The 15558-nt window shown below is 50.9% G+C and overlaps 1 protein-coding gene across 3 annotated transcripts in view; it reads right to left on the reverse strand.

Annotated features, from left to right (window-relative positions):
• The window catches only part of NUDCD3 (NudC domain containing 3), an 81698-nt gene that overhangs the window by 11355 nt on the left and 54785 nt on the right, over positions 1-15558 (reverse strand). For all 3 annotated transcript variants that reach the window (XM_036862896.1, XM_036862895.1, XM_036862894.1), the window contains exons 3-4: positions 12701-12833; positions 3657-3800 (exon numbers count right to left, since the gene is read on the reverse strand). In XM_036862896.1, coding sequence (XP_036718791.1) covers positions 3657-3800; positions 12701-12833 — 277 coding nt within the window. The remainder of the gene's footprint in view (positions 1-3656; positions 3801-12700; positions 12834-15558) is intronic.

Genomic DNA, 15558 nt, shown 5'->3' on the forward strand with positions numbered 1-15558 from the left:
CTGATGTGGATCCGGCTCAGGCAAGGAGGGAGTGGTGGCTGGGAATCAAGGGGCATGTCTGCATCGGCCTGCTTGGGAGGTCAGGACTTGGACCACGGACTCTGGTAAGGTGACAGGCACCCCTGGAGTGACCCCTCCTGTCCCAAGTGGCCCCCACAGAGATCATGCCACATAAGGCCTGTGCTAGTGTCCTGGGGCAGCCGTAACACAGCGCCACACACTGCGGGCTTCAAACAAGACACTTATTCTCTCCGTCTGGAGGCTGGAAGGCCAACATCAAGGTGTCGTAGGGCTGCACCCCCTCCAGAGCTTCCAGGGGACCTTGCCTTGTCTTCACTTCACTCTGTGTCTGTCTCTTTTCCTCTTGTAAGGACACTTGCCACTGGATTTAGGGCCCACCTGGATAATCCAGGATGATCTCATCATCGCAAGATCCTTAACCTTATCACATCTGCAAAGACCCCGTCTCCAAGTAAGGACCTATTTGCAGGTTCTGGGATCTGGCGAGGACATCTGGGGGCCCTTTTCGGCCCACTCAGTCTTTAGGAGGTGGGCCCTTGACTATTTTCCTTAATCGCCCCAGTGCCCAGCACAGGGTCTGGCACTTAGTGATAAGCAACCAACAAATGTCTGGGGATCGACCAACCAAGGCTTTGAGCCTCACTTTAAGATCGAGGAACGGAGGTCCAGTGAGGCTAAAGGCGGCCAGTGAGTGGGGCTGAGGCACAAAGCAGGCCTGGTCACCTGGGCAGCCACGCTCTGCCCCTCCAGAGGCTCGAGGGAACGGCACTTGTTCTGGTCAGCAAAGGCACCAGGGTGTTCACACATCAAAGCCATGTGCTTACTGAGCTACAATATCATCTCAGATACGTGGTCCTCAATGTTACCAGTAAATAAATAATTACACTGAGAACACACCAAACCTTCAGCTCCATAAGCAGCAATGTCTCCATTAAGACACTGGCATTGGCTGTACCCGAGGACCGTGGTCAGGAGGAAGGCGGAGACAGGCAGGATCCCCGCATCTCGTGAGAAGGTGCACGCCAGGTGTGCAGGGGGCCGGGCTGGCAGGGAAGCTCCAGAAGAGGATGTGATGCTCTAAATTAAGTCCTCTTCTTTTTCTACAAGTGGTGGAGCAGCATTAGAAATGTGATGCCATCCACGGATGGCGAAAGCCACTCTAAGGACCCTCGGGAAAGAACCAGCCTAGCACCTGCAATTCTGAGAGAGGTTTCTACGTGGACCTCGCAGGGTTAAGCAGGAGCAGAACAGCCAGAAGCCACGCTCACGGGCAGTGACAGGTGCACCTCAGCCCGCAGCCGGTTCTGCTTCTTTATAACTCCTCGAGCAGCAGGTGCTTGGCAAGAGCAAACTGGAAAACTAAAAGGCAGCCAGGGCACAAGCCTCCCCCTGGACCAGAGGAGAGCCTGGGGCGACCACAGGGCCTGGGCGCATGACCGGACGCTGAGGCCGTCTCATCAAGGTCAGCAGAGAAGGCGACGCCCCAGCCTCCCTGCTGGCCCGGGGCTGCTGGTCACAAGCTACGCTGCGCTGCTGCCAGCTCTCCTCCCCTCGCCTACTCGCTCCTGGGCGCCTATCAGCTGAAAGGTAGAGAAGGAGGGAAACGGGAGGCTTCTGGGCCTGGGGTCTGGCTCCACCCTGAGCAAGCTCTTCAGCCTCTCTGAGCGTCCGCATCCTGATTTGTATAACAGGCTTGCAGAGATGAAACTGCATCACCAGGCACCTCACAGAGCCAGGGCCTAAGTGTACCCAGTAGATGGAGGCCATAATTACAAGGACTTAATGCCCTGGCCACGAGCCATGTCCGTATTCAGACGCAAGTTGTACAAAACACGCAAAAAAGGTGACACGGCTTTGGAACAGGCATGAAGAAGTCAGCATCACCTCTGGCAACGAAAATCCCAAGAGTGAGCTACCTGGTTAGCAGAAGCCACGTCAAGTACAGGGAATCCTCGGTACCCTGATTACAACCCCGACAGACCAGTGGGTAAACAGTGGCTGTAGACCTTCAGGGTCCAGCGATGAGGTCAGTCTTTCCGTCCCAGGCGGGGACTCGAAGACAACAGGGCTGAAGACAACAGAAGCGCCCCTCAGAGGGAGCAAAGCACAACCGGCTGTCTGCCAGGACGAGCTCTACGTGCACAGCTCTGGGCGGTCCATCAACCCCACACAGGAGGAGTGAGGCCCGGCATCCGTGGACAACGGGGCACCCAGGACAACGGGTCCACGCTCCCTGTGACCACCTGGGCCATCACAGCGGCACCGGGAGAGGGTGGGCTGCCTGCCGCGGGTTCCCGCTGGCCGCCTGCGTGACCTAGGGAGGCGGGGGGGTAATGAGACCCTGGCTTCCTACTTCCCACAATCGTAGGAGGTGCGAATGAGACCATGCCCATGAAGGTATTCTGCAAATGGAACTGGTGGTTAAGAGCCTGGGCCGTAGTCTGGGGAGCGGCACTGGGGGTGGGGAGGCACGGGGGTGAACAGACGAGCAACTGAACCCCAGGGTGATAAGGGGGAAATCATCATGACTGTTGCACACTCGTGGCGAGAAGGAGAAACCTCGGAAGGGCAGGGGAGGTGCAACAGAGCAAGGTTTAAGCAAGACTCGGGCAGACTTGGCTGGCGCTCTGCCACCGGGTGTTCCTGTCACACAGAGGGGCCTGTGTGTGCTCGGGGGTCCCGGGCATGCCGAGACCTCCAGCTCCCCCAGCAGTGATGGAATCCTCTCCGCTCCAACGGGTTCGTGTGTCTGCGAGCTGAGAGCAGCCAGAACAGAGCGCCGCAGGCCTTGTCGGTCAGGACCAAGCAGGCAGGCCCATGGGCACCTATTCCCATAGAGCAGTGGATCATGACGGAACGGCACACTTTGCACATATGAAGAACATGCCTATATAAAATTCTGAGGTCTTTTTTGCCCAAAGACTTAGTATTTTTCTTTTCATCTTTGCCCCTTTCACCACGCCCTGGTTAAGCACCCCAGCAGGAGGGAAGAGGAAAGGAACGAACCCAAATATACAGAGTCTCCCTTCGCTGTATGAAGCCTCCCTGGGCGCTGCCCACTGACCAGGTGCAAGGCTCTGACGAGGGAGGATGCAGCCACCAAGGAGTCTAGTAACTGGAACACGTACCCCTTCGTTTGGATCCTGCACCCTTGGCTAGCTTAGCCAGTTGAGACCCACTTTGTCAAATAAGGCTGTCGGTTTGAATTTATTAACTCTGCATCCTCCAGACTGGCATTCATGAAAGCGATCTGCCGTTTAATTTTTAACTTCTTTGGTTTTGCCTTAGATGTAACTGAACCCCTGGAGAGCAGAAGCCTCTGGAACTGAGGGGACATGTGCGGTGTGAGCACAGCACCAGGACCTCCTCCGTGGTCACTGCATGTGGTCTGTGCATGGGCAGGAGGACAGAAAGCAGCGAGAAACACCGCACTCCAGTGCCCCTCAGTTTCTTGTTGACATGGGCCCCACCTCAAGGAAGCAAGCAGTGGGACGCCAAGAGGCCAAGGCTGTAGATGCAGCAGTGACAGTCAGCTGAGGCCCACAAAGGTGCCCTCTGAGCTGCTTGGAAAGCACCGAGGAAACTCCCCAGCTGGCAGAAATCAACACCCTCACAGCATCACTGCCCACACTTACCAAAACGCACTTCCCGGGTTCAAGGCTCCAGAGGGAGCTCTCGGTGTTGATCTTGTGGGTGAACTTTCCTTCCATGAGGACGTGCTCCCCATTTTCCTCCAGCACGGCCACCCGGATGGAGCTGCTGCTGAGGGCCACAGAGACCTGGAACAGAGCGGAAGAGAATCATCTCGTGCTGGGAAGGTGGTGACCGGCGTGCTCCAAGGTGGGAGGGGACGGAGGTTTCCAAGGCGCCTGACCACACACTGCAGGAGAACAAGATGCAAAACCAGCCCGAGGGTCATCAGGCTCTCTGAATGACGCAAACCACACCAACCAATTCACACGTGAAGCAGCCTCTGCATCATCATCTCCTTCAAGGAAACGCACTAGAAGATGTCTCGATATGCATAGCGGTAACGTGGGGGGCTTTGCGGGAACTGCTGGTTTGCCGCCGCAAACTCTACTCTGGTTAGGGGAGGCCAACTCCCTGGGCAGAGGGCAGGCAGGGCCGGCAGCAGGGGGTGTGCTCCCCCCGACGCCCACCCTGCTGTCTGGCGTGGACAGCAGCCCTGCGCTGGAGGACACGCCCGGGGGGGGGGGGGGTGCAGAGCAGCCGCGTGCCCAGCTCTGCTGCCTGCCAGGAGCTGCTGTGCCATCTGTGGCCACAGCTCAGCTTTCACCCAGGAGGGTGAGGCCAGGTCCTCTGGTTTTATATTTTGCCTTTGTTCTCCCATCTCCTCATTCGCTGGAAACGCCCTCTCCCTGCTCTCACACGTCTGTCTCCACAACAGCGCTGGAGTTGCTGGACTGGGGGCTTTATTTCATGCGTGTACCCCGGCCAGCAGGATTCCAAGCACGTGGACCCCAGGACGTTCAGCAGATCAGTAAACAGTAGAGGAAAGAAAACAGAACTCCGGGTTTGTTTTTCCCCCACTTCTTTTAAGTTCTAAATTTTGTGTTTTATAATGTAAAAATCTTTTATAATAGTATTTACACAATGTCCGGCCTTTCTCACAGGTGGGTGGCGTCAGTCAAGGCGTCGAAACAGTCTGGAGATGGCCCTCCCACAGGTCACTTGCTAAGTGCTTATTAAATGCACTTGAAAAGAAACCCTCAGTGTCACAGAATTTTCAAACTGGAGTCTACACCTGTCAGTGGAATCTGATACTATAACCTACCTGTGTTTTAAATAACCATAAATAAGAGATGGAAAGGAGAGAGATGCCTGCACACACCGTGTCCACATGCAGGCCCCAGTGGGGTCCTGTGAGCCCCAGCTCCAATTGCACCCAATTTCTGAGAGAATGTACCACTTAAGTCGGTTCTGCTAAGGCACAGGCACAACTCACTTCACTCCCAGCTGCCCAACAGCGGCCCAGCGCACTCCTAGACAGATGCAGACAATCGCTGGCCAAATCGGGTGTCCCTGACCACGAACTCGGATGTGCGGTGAACACGTGACAGAGCGGACCAAGGCTCCACCAGTCCTGGCCTCCCAGGAGCAAGCTCACTTTAACAAATAAAATCCTCCAGCCAACTTTAGGTAACAGGATAATTTCCAAACCTGGGTGAGCTTCTCACAACGCTCGTCTCTTACACAAAGGGGACGTACCCAAGCACCAAGGGGAAACCAGACCAGAGATGCTTCCAGGAGCTCCGGTTCAAGACGTCACTCTGGGAACAGGCGGCCATCTCCTGAACTCCATGGCCCAGAGAGATGACAGGAGCAAAGCACGCAGAGAAAAACCCCAGACAACACAGGGAAGAAGGGAGAGGCCAGGACAGAGAAACTTTCAACAGCTCTATGGAGAGGAAGGAGAGGCGTGTGGCGACAGACAGCACAGAGCAGGGACAAGCACAGCCGGGTGGCGCTGCCGGCTGGCACTCAGCAGGTGTGGAGTGTGCAGGCAGAGCGGCTGAGGCAGTCCACGGGCAGCCGTGCCCGCGGAAGCCCCGTCAGAAGGGATAAGAACCCGCTGTGTGCCATGGAGCTACAGGGGGCCCTGCTCCAGAAAAACTGGCCGGCAGTCTGAGGGAACTGGGTGGACACCAGCCCAACACACTGCAAGGCAAAGCCAGCCAGTCAACTCCTCAGCTGTGAGCAGCGACAGGAGAGGCAGACCTCAGACATGTAAAGGAGAAAACCATCAACATCAGCCCACACGCCAAAGAATGGGGAAGTTTTTTTTTTTTTTTCTTCTTCTTTTTTGCCACACCGCGCAGCATGCGGGATCCGACCAGGGATGGAACCCGTGCCCCCTGCAGTGGAAGTGTGGAATCCTAACCACTGGACCACCAGCGAATTCCCAATATATTTTTAAAATAAAAAAGTAACAGGGAACTAAGGATTGCATTCTGCGAGAAAAAGCAGCAGCACAAAAAGACAGACTTAGGTTAAAAAAAAAGTAAAGATTACAGAGCTAATTAGGAAAAAAGGGAATTCTAAAATATTTCCAATTTATACCCTCAGAGAGATCTGAGAAGATACGGTATCTATTGAATCAGAATAAAATATGAAAACAGAACTAGACAAAACAAACAAACACTTAGAAAAAAAGAGAGTCAAAATAAGATTTTCAACAGAAAGGCTGGAAGATAAAGTCAAAGAAATCAAGGTAGAGCCAGAAACCAATCCAGGCAATCAGTTTGGCATTCCAGAAACTGTGACAGCAACAAGACAATTTTCCAGAGCTTTAGAAAAATATGGTTTCAGTTTAAAAGGACCCACTGAGGGCTGAACAGAATGAATGAAAGATGACTTACACAAACTCATAACATTTCATACCACTGAGTATTTAAAATAAGGTCTTAAAAGTTCCAAATAGGAGGAAAAAAGTTTACTCACAAAGAACCGGAATGGAAGACATTTCTAGAATCAGTAACAGCGGATGTAAGAAAACAGGAGAATAAAACCTTCAGTCTTGTTCGGGGAGATATTATTTTTTTGGCCACACTACACGGCTTGCGGGATCTCAGTTCCCCGACCAGGGATCGAACCCGGGCCACAGCAGTGAAAGCCCAGGCTCCTAACCACTAGGCCAGCAGGGAACTCCCAGGAGAGTATTTTTTAAAGTTAGAATTCTATACAAACTCAAACCACAAAATAAGCAAAAGTTTAAAATAACCGCATTTTAAGACATTCAAGAACACTGCGTTTATTACCACACATCATTTCAAGAAGGTTACTTGAGTCTATACCACAACAAAATGAGGATGAAAACAGAGGAAGATCCTGGATGAGGAGGGGGGTCAAAATCCACTTATAAAATGAGTAAGTTCTGGGGATCTAATGTACAGCATGGTGACTGTAATTAACAATACTAAACTGTACATTGGAAAGTTGCTAAGAGAGTAGAACTTAAAAGTTTTCATCACAAGAAAAAATTTATAACTATGTGAGGTGATGAATGTTAATTAAACTTATTGTGGTAATCATTTTGCTAAACATACACATCCCAAATAATTATGTTGTACACCTGAAATTAATACAGCATTATATATCAAATATATCTCAGTAAAACTAGGGGAAAAAAAGAGGAAGATCCAACAAGGATCTAAAACACAGTGAATTTAATCTAGAAGTGCAGTGAAAAGAAGTTCGAGGATGCAAGCTATACAACCGAACTAGAAAATAATCAGTCCGGATGGGAGCCAGAGGTGAGAGGGTCTGCAGGAAGTGATTTCTAGACAATACACAGTACTAGTGAGAGACTGAGTAATTCTGAGATTATGATGAAAGTGTACTATTTTTTGACAAGAAAAAAAGAAAGACAGCCAGAAACTCCAGAAAAACAAAAAACTATACAAGAAACTACTGATCCAAAGGGATGTAATGAAAATGGAGTAAGGACGTGCAAAGCAGCTTGACAGGAGGAGCAGCAGAGACCAGAGCCCTGAGTGTAAGGGGTGGTGGGCTCAGAGTGCTTGCCCTCTCAGGGTCCCGACAGCCTGAGCCAGATGACACGGGAAATCCTAGGTCCCCTGAGACTTTCCCGGGCAGCCACCCTGGCTGGCAGGCAGGGCTGAGGCCCTGGGGGCATGGCGGCAAACACCAGAGACCAGAGCCGCCCTGGTGGGGCCGACAGAGGGAACGGGGGGCACATCATCTGTGCTGAAGGTGGGGCCGCGAGGCTATTTATTCATACTTGACAACTTGACAACACATGCATAGAAAACATCTGCCAAAAGATCCCAGGAACTAGTACCGTGATTTCTGAGGTTGCGGTGGAGGCTGGTATAGGATAAAAGGGCAGAGGCAGGAAAGAAACTTCTCCTTGAACATTTTATTCTTTTGAACAGATAAATGTCCTATGCATTCAAACAAAAAAAATTTTTTAACAGATAAATGCAGCCTATTAGCCTTTTCTGCTATGGAAGTTTCCTATAAAAAAGAGTCTTCCTACATTTTTTTCTAAACGCCTTCTAAGAAGGGAACACCGTGTAATAGAGCTTTTTAGCACAAATTCCTACAGCTGAATCAAGCTCTGGGGCACAGCGTCACTGTACAAGACATGCCCAGGGGCCTTGGTGCTGTTCTGGAAGGTTCCCATGGTGAGACGAGAGATGGCATACAGCATGGCCGCGAGCCCACCAGCCAGCAGGAAGGACCTCATCCGTCAGTAAAGACCACGCACCATCTCCGAGAGGAAAGAGAGTGCCGAGAAGGAAAGTAATTCACTTGTCACTCAATGTCATCCAGTCATGACCGTGTGCAACAATATCATGACTTTTTCCACGCAAAAGACAACTGATCAGACAGGGTGGAGGTGGGAGCCGGGTCCTGCGCTCCGCTCCACCACCGTCTCACCGGACAGTGTGGTGCCTTAGCGGTTCATGTCTCCAGGAGAGCTCTCTCATCTGCAAAATGAGAAGTCAGACTAAAACTCTCCGGAGTTCAATTTCCCTGCATTAAAATCCTATGATTCAATGAAATGCCAGGTTTATAACCAGTCCCAGCTGACATTAGTGATCACACATACATCGTCCTGATGGCAAAGTTCCTTCTCCCTACCCCATGGCTACGCTGAGGAAAGAATGGGGAACTCGGCTACTTTTCCCTTGCAGAGTGGAAAGAACAAAGAACATGATGAAGCAAAGACCTAACTACATTTCACTAATGAATGAAACCAAAGCTTCATTTTGAGAAGTTTTCCGTTAGATGCACCAGCAAAATGATAAAAACAACAAAGACAAAAAAACGGTTGCATGTAAAATAAGAATGCTTGAACTTAAAGCGTTACGCACATGCATTTATCTGTCCCCCACTACCCTTGAGAGGCAAATACGTTTCTACAGGAAAAAAATCCACAAGGAGTAAAGGAGGGGCAATGTTCTGAGGCCTCAAGCACCAAGCTACAGCTGAAGAAGAGGGGGCCCAGGATGCCCCTGTGTTAACCCTCAGTGCTCCCACATCTACCCATTACCCCCAACACCCCTGGCCCCTCACACACAGAGCTACCTACAAACCCAGAACAACTGAGACTTCATCAGCTGAGCCGCTACAATCACAGCTACCATCATGATGCTATCTGATAGGTGCCACAGACAAAAACCAAAAATAAACACTGCTGACATGTAGCTGTGACAGGTACCGCAGGGAAGAGCTGGAAAGGAGCCAGCCCAGAAAGAAAGTGGCAACTCAGAAAAAACCCTTAGGCCAGCAAAAGCCGAGAGATACAAAATAAACTTATCCCTAGGGTTTAAGTGAGGCATGCCTAAAACTCTTTAGATCACCAAGAACTAGAGAGACCATGAATTTTTCAAAGGTTGCAGTATAAAAGCGACCTGGAATTTGAAAGTTGCTAAGAGAGTAAATCTTAGGGGTTCTCATCACACACACACACACACACAGTTCTGTAATACGGTGAGCACGTTAACCAGACTTATTGTGGTGATCACTTCGCAGTACACACAGATATCAAACCACTATATTGTACATCTGAAACTAATATAACATGGTATGCCAATTATACATCAATCTTTTAATGACATGGGGAAAAATACTATTGAAGGAGAAAAAAAAATTCAACCGCATAGGAGACTAGTGTAAAGTAAGTCAGCAGGTGTCACAAAGTGCCAACACTAGATAAATAAATGCCTTACGGGAAACACGCCTCTTCCAATCCCGGCGCCACAAACACTCAGGCTCATCCACACCCCCCGAGTGGTGGGAGCACTGGCTCCAGAGCAAGCCAGCCTGGAGAGACCCTCACCGTCTCCGCGTTTCCCCCTGTGCGCACCGCAACGCCTCGAAGGGCTGCTGGGAAGAAGGGCCCGAGGGGTGCCCGGCCGCACGGAGCTGGTTGAGCCAACAGCCTGTTTATGCTCCGCACGGCACCTGCCACACCCTGGAACTGTGCTGGTGCACCTGCTGTCGTTACCTGAGCCCCACGCAGGTCAGCTCCAGAGCAGCAACCTTGTTCAAGTCTTGGGGAGCATCACGTGGTCAGTAAACGTCTAATGCAGAAATGAGCAAAACCCAGGGCTATCCTCAGGGAAAGCGAGGCCATCTCCTCCCAGAGGTCACAACAAGTGGATTGAGGAGGCAGAGATACCACTGAGGCGTGACGGTCTGTCCCTTAGCGCAGTGAGACGAAGGACAGGCGCCTCACAACACACTGCTCAGGGCACAGCAGCATCGTGAGACTGACACCCCAGTGACCAGTGTGCACCTCTGAGATGCTGTTTTCAATGGGAAGGTTTCCCAGATGGCTGTGGGAAGTTCAGCAAGAGATGTCAGGTAACCTGCGTCTCTTAAGTCAAAGAAAGAGAAAATAACTAGTTGTTTTTTTTTTTTTGGCCGCACAGCGCAGCTTACGGGATCTTAGTTCCCCGACCAGGGATTGAACCCGCATCATCGGCAGTGAAAGCGCGGCGTCCTAACCACTGGACCACCAGGGAAGTCCCCAAAATAACTAGTTTTAGGTTAGGCCTAACACAAGTCCTTCCAGAGAAAGCTCCAGAAGTTCATGGAGAAGTTAGAAGACAGACACTAGACCAGGAAGCTGTAACATTTTTAGCCAAGTAGTGAAGTACAGTAACCAACGCTTTTCATAATTTATTCGCCTACACACAAAGCAATCCTACCAAAAAACAAAATGAAAATCAACACCTGACCCACTAAAACTCTAAAGGATGCTGAACAAACTATTCTGACAAGGAAGGTCAGCCTGCACCCACTATGACCCACCACAATCAGAGGGAACACGGTCATCAAAAGTAGGACTCCGTGGGGATGACCCCTGGTTACCTGGTCTGACCTGGATCCTAAAGTCCATTGGGTCACGGGTCACTGAGCCCTGGTGAGATCTCCTGGGATGGGGTGGGAAAGGGAGAAAGGGAGGAACGAGCAGACAGTGCTGCTGCAGCCACCAGCCCCATGACGCCCTGACGCACACCCACGTGGAGCCGTGAAGGCTCAGGGGCTCCTGTCCTGCTCCTGTCTTCTGTGCTGCAGAATGAACTGCATTCGTCTCACACTGGCGGAAAGTAGCAGTATTCTAGAGGCTTCCCCGGGCCCCACCCAGACTCCTGCACAGGGCAGGCCTGTTTTAGGTAGAGCCTAGGAAACCAGGGAGGGAGCAGCAGGGGCCTCAGGACGGGGGTGGGGTGGAGGGGAGGCCTGGAGGGGCTCACTCACTGCCCAGAGCCTGGATCCACACACGTATCCAGACCAGCAAGAGCCACTTGACACGGCATCGTTTCTCGAAAATGTGTATGAAACTCAGCTTCTGTTTTACATGCTCTGGGACCTTCTCTTTTAAAGAAGCCAGCAGTTATGTCGCTTTATAAAGTGAGGAGTGGGACACACGGAAAACAGTATGAGCTTTAGAAGCAAACACACCTGCATCAAACCACAGCTTTACCATAGCACCCATTCAGCCATTCACTCCTCCAAAAACACTCGGACAGTGCTCACTGCCCCCGGTACAGCAAGAGGGAGGGAGACACACGGTGACCTCTCCATGTCAACCTGGAGAACCAAGTAACTGCTCTCGGCCTTAAGTTCTCATCTATAAAACATAAACGATACTACTTACTTTGCAGGTTGTAGTTTCTCATTATGACTGAAATAAGGAAACAGTTTCTGGCATATATCGGAATGTTTTATATTACAGATTATAGTAACAATGTCCCATTTCACCTGAGAGTTTTTCCTTTAAAGTGATGCCTACCTATTTCCAACGAGCTACAATCATGTTATTCTCAGCAACATCCCCAAGTAAACATCTCTCTCCCGCTAAAAGATTAAATTTCTACTCACTCAAGCTCATTAAGATGGAGAAATCAACTAAAGCTGTAAATGTTACAACTCCGCAGAGCACAGGACTGGAAGTCCACTTGTCACTACAGAACCTGTAGTTCTTTGCTTTCCCTCTTGGGACTCCACTTTCTCCATCTGTGAAATGGGTATAACAACAATTGCCTTGCCTACTCTGTAGTGCTTTTGCAGAGACTAAAGGCAATAAATGATATGAGAATACTGTCATTAAAAAACAACAACAACGGGGCTTCCCTGGTGGCGCAGTGGTTGAGAATCTGCCTGCCAATGCAGGGGACACGGGTTCAAGCCCTGGTCTGGGAAGATCCCACATGCCACGGAGCGACTAAGCCCGTGAGCCACAATTGCTGAGCCTGTGCGTCTGGAGCCTGTGCTCCGCAACAAGATAGGCAGCGATAGTGAGAGGCCCGCGCACCGCGATGAAGAGTGGCCCCCACTTGCCGCAACTAGAGAAAGCCCTTGCACAGAAACGAAGACCCAACACAGCCATAAATAAATAAATAAATAAAATTAAAAAAAAAATTTTTTTTAAAAAATTAAAAAAAAAAAAAACAACAACAACGACAAAGCTCAGGTTCTATTCACATAGGGGGCTGAGCCGGGTCTCATACTTGACGTGGTTAAAGAGGATGTGGGGTGGCAGGCTTGTGACTGCAGAAGAGAAGCGGTTTTGTGTTGGTGGCTAAGCGGGGAGACCAGCTCCAGTGAAGCCCACAGCCTGAAGCCTATGCCCCAAGGAAAGAAGCTGAGCAGAGAAGCTGGGAAGAGCCCCCGAGGTTACCTGCTTGCCCTTCACCACGTGCTTGGGCACCGGCACCTTGAGCTCCAGGTCAGTGTAGTCCTGGGACCAAGCGTAGTTCTCACGCACGGCACCATTGTAGCTGTCGGGGTTTCTCTGGAACTGCTCCTGCCTCCTGAGAAAGAACAAGAAGTAAGATGACAGCCCAGGCCCACACACAGGGCAGGAAGGCCACAGGGAACCCAGGTACATACTGTCTCTAGGTTGTGAGAATTTTCACCTAATCTCACTTGGCTTTGCATCTAAAACTCTCCCTCTCTCTGGGCGATTTCCTTTCTGACCCCCCAGCTCGGGCTTCCTGGGAGGTCACAGGAACAAAGAGAAAAGCCAAGGAGAAGACCCTGAGTGCAGCACCCTCAAGGTTAGGAAAAGTATCTGCCACCACAGTCCATGGCACAGCCTGGTCCTCCTGGTCTTCATGAAGCTTAGAAACCAGGCCAGCCCACAAACCAAAAATCCTCATTAATAAAATCCTGGGGGGACTTCCCTGGTGGCACAGTGGTTAAGAATCTGCCTGCCAATGCAGGGGACATGGGTTCGAGCCCTGGTCCGGGAAGATCCCACATGCCGCGGAGCAACTAAGCCCGTGTGCCACAACTACTGAGCCTGCGCTCTAGAGCCTGCGAGCCACAACTACTGAGCCCACACACCACAACTACTGAAGCCTGCACGCCCTAGAGCCTGAGTGCCGCAACTACTGAGCCCGTGTGCTGCAACTACTGAAGACCGCGTGCCTGGAGCCCATGCTCCAGAACAAGAGAAGCCACCGCAATGAGAAGCCCGCGTACTGCAACGAAGAGTAGCCCCCACTCACCACAACTAGAGAAAGCCCGTGTGCAGCAACGAAGACCCAACGCAGCCAAAAAAAAAAAAAAAAAAAAAAAATCCTGGGGCTTGTGGGTGCCTGGTTTCTCATAAACTACTTGGCAGGGCGTATCTATTAAAAAAAAAAAAAAAAAAGGCAAAACAAGTTCAGCCTACAGCTGCTCAACTTCAATCCTAATCCAACACCAGCCTCCATTTTCTCCCGGTAAATAAATGAAAGCCAAGGCAATGTACTAAACTGCAGGCTCTCCTAAGATGCGAGCAGTGTGCTTATGAGACAGCCTAGAAAAAACCCAGTCAGCCAAATCCTCCTGTACACGCATTACCAACCCAGCACAGATGCAAACAGGCATGGCCAAGAAGCTGATGTTAAAAATAAAATACAATAAAATACTTGCCACAGAATTTAACAGTGTTAATAATAGTATGAACACCATACAAAAATAAGTGTAGAGTCCATTATAGTGAGTTTTAGATCTAAATTAAAGACAGAAGCTTAGTCGGGGAGGAGGCAACACCTATGAGGAAGGACATCCCAAAAAACAGATTCACTCGGCCACCTTCTCCTGCCCTCGGAGAGCCCAGCAGATGCACCTGGTGGGAGAGGCCGACGGACGAGATTCCACTCACTGTGAGCGTCTGCGTGTGTACAGATGGAAACACCCAGAAAAGGGTCAAGAACGCACGTACCCCATGAGCCCCTCACCTCTGGTCAGGAGGGGTTGGGAGCGGTGGTTAATGAGGGCGCACTTTTTCTGGCAAAAGTTTTAAGCCAAGAACATGCGTACCTCCTGTGGGTATGCCTTACACACCTCATATCTGAGGCTGGGCCTCCATCACAGCCCAGGCTCTCTGGGCTGGTAAAGTGGTGGCTGCTACAGGCTGAGCCACGTCCCCCAAAGTTAATATGCTGAAGTCCTAACTCTCAGCACCTCATTTGGAGACAGGGTCTACACAGAGGTAATCCAGTTAGAATGAGGTCATTAGGGTGGGCCCTGATCCAATGGGACCGTGTCCTTAAAGGCAGAGAGATCCGGACACGAAGACACACGCACAGAGGGACAACGTGTAGAGACTCGGGGAAAAGACAGCCACATGGCGACGGCGATGCAGCTGCAAGTCAAGGGACACTGAGGACCACCCCATAAGCTGGAAGAGGCAAGGAAAGGTCCTACCCAGAGTCCCAAAGGGAATGCAGCCCTGCAACACCCTGATCCTGGACTTACGGCTCCACAGCTACGGGAAGATTTATTTCTGTTGATCAAAGCCACCCAGTTTGTGGTACTTTTTGCAGCAGTTTAGGTCAGGGGCAGGGCTGGGCACTGACCAATCAGAACAGATGCCAGCCCCAAACTACACGCTCACGCGGCCAGGGAGGGATGGCGGGCCCCTGTGGGGACCTAGAACCACAGAGAAAGCAGGGTGGAGCAAAAGAGACAGGAACGGTCAAAGCCTGGTCACAGGGTGGTCAGAGTAAGCTTGATGTGGATGCCACCAATGCGAGCGTCTGCAAAGGGGGTTCAGTGATGAGAGGAAAGCTTTCAATATACTATAGAACTGACAAAGGACATGCAGCTTTTGTGCATGGTACAGGTTCAGTCTTCTAAGAAAACACACACACAAAGACGTGTGTGTATGTATAAAAGGAAGTCCATTAAGCCTCTGTGGTTGTCTCTGGGTAGCAGGATCACATGCAGTTTGATTTTCTTTTCGGTATCTTTAGGTATCGTCCAAATTCCCTACAATATGCAGACGCTTTACCACCAGGAGAAAAAGAGCTCTCTTTAAGAACACACTGACAGGAGACGATGATCTGCCCTGTGGCCCCCACTCCTGGGAGCTCTCCAGTGGCCACACCAGCTTGCTTGCCTCCTGAGCCCCTGAAACAGGTCCCGGGGACAGAGTGGCCCAAGACCCACGTGTCCCTGACCCACAGGCTTCCTCCTCGCTCTAGCACCTACCGCAGCTGTAAAGCTCACATCTGACAAACACTTGAACGTGCACAGAATACCGCC

Source organism: Balaenoptera musculus, chromosome 9 (assembly GCF_009873245.2).
Source record: "Balaenoptera musculus isolate JJ_BM4_2016_0621 chromosome 9, mBalMus1.pri.v3, whole genome shotgun sequence".
In the NCBI taxonomy this organism is placed as follows: Eukaryota; Metazoa; Chordata; class Mammalia; order Artiodactyla; family Balaenopteridae; genus Balaenoptera; species Balaenoptera musculus.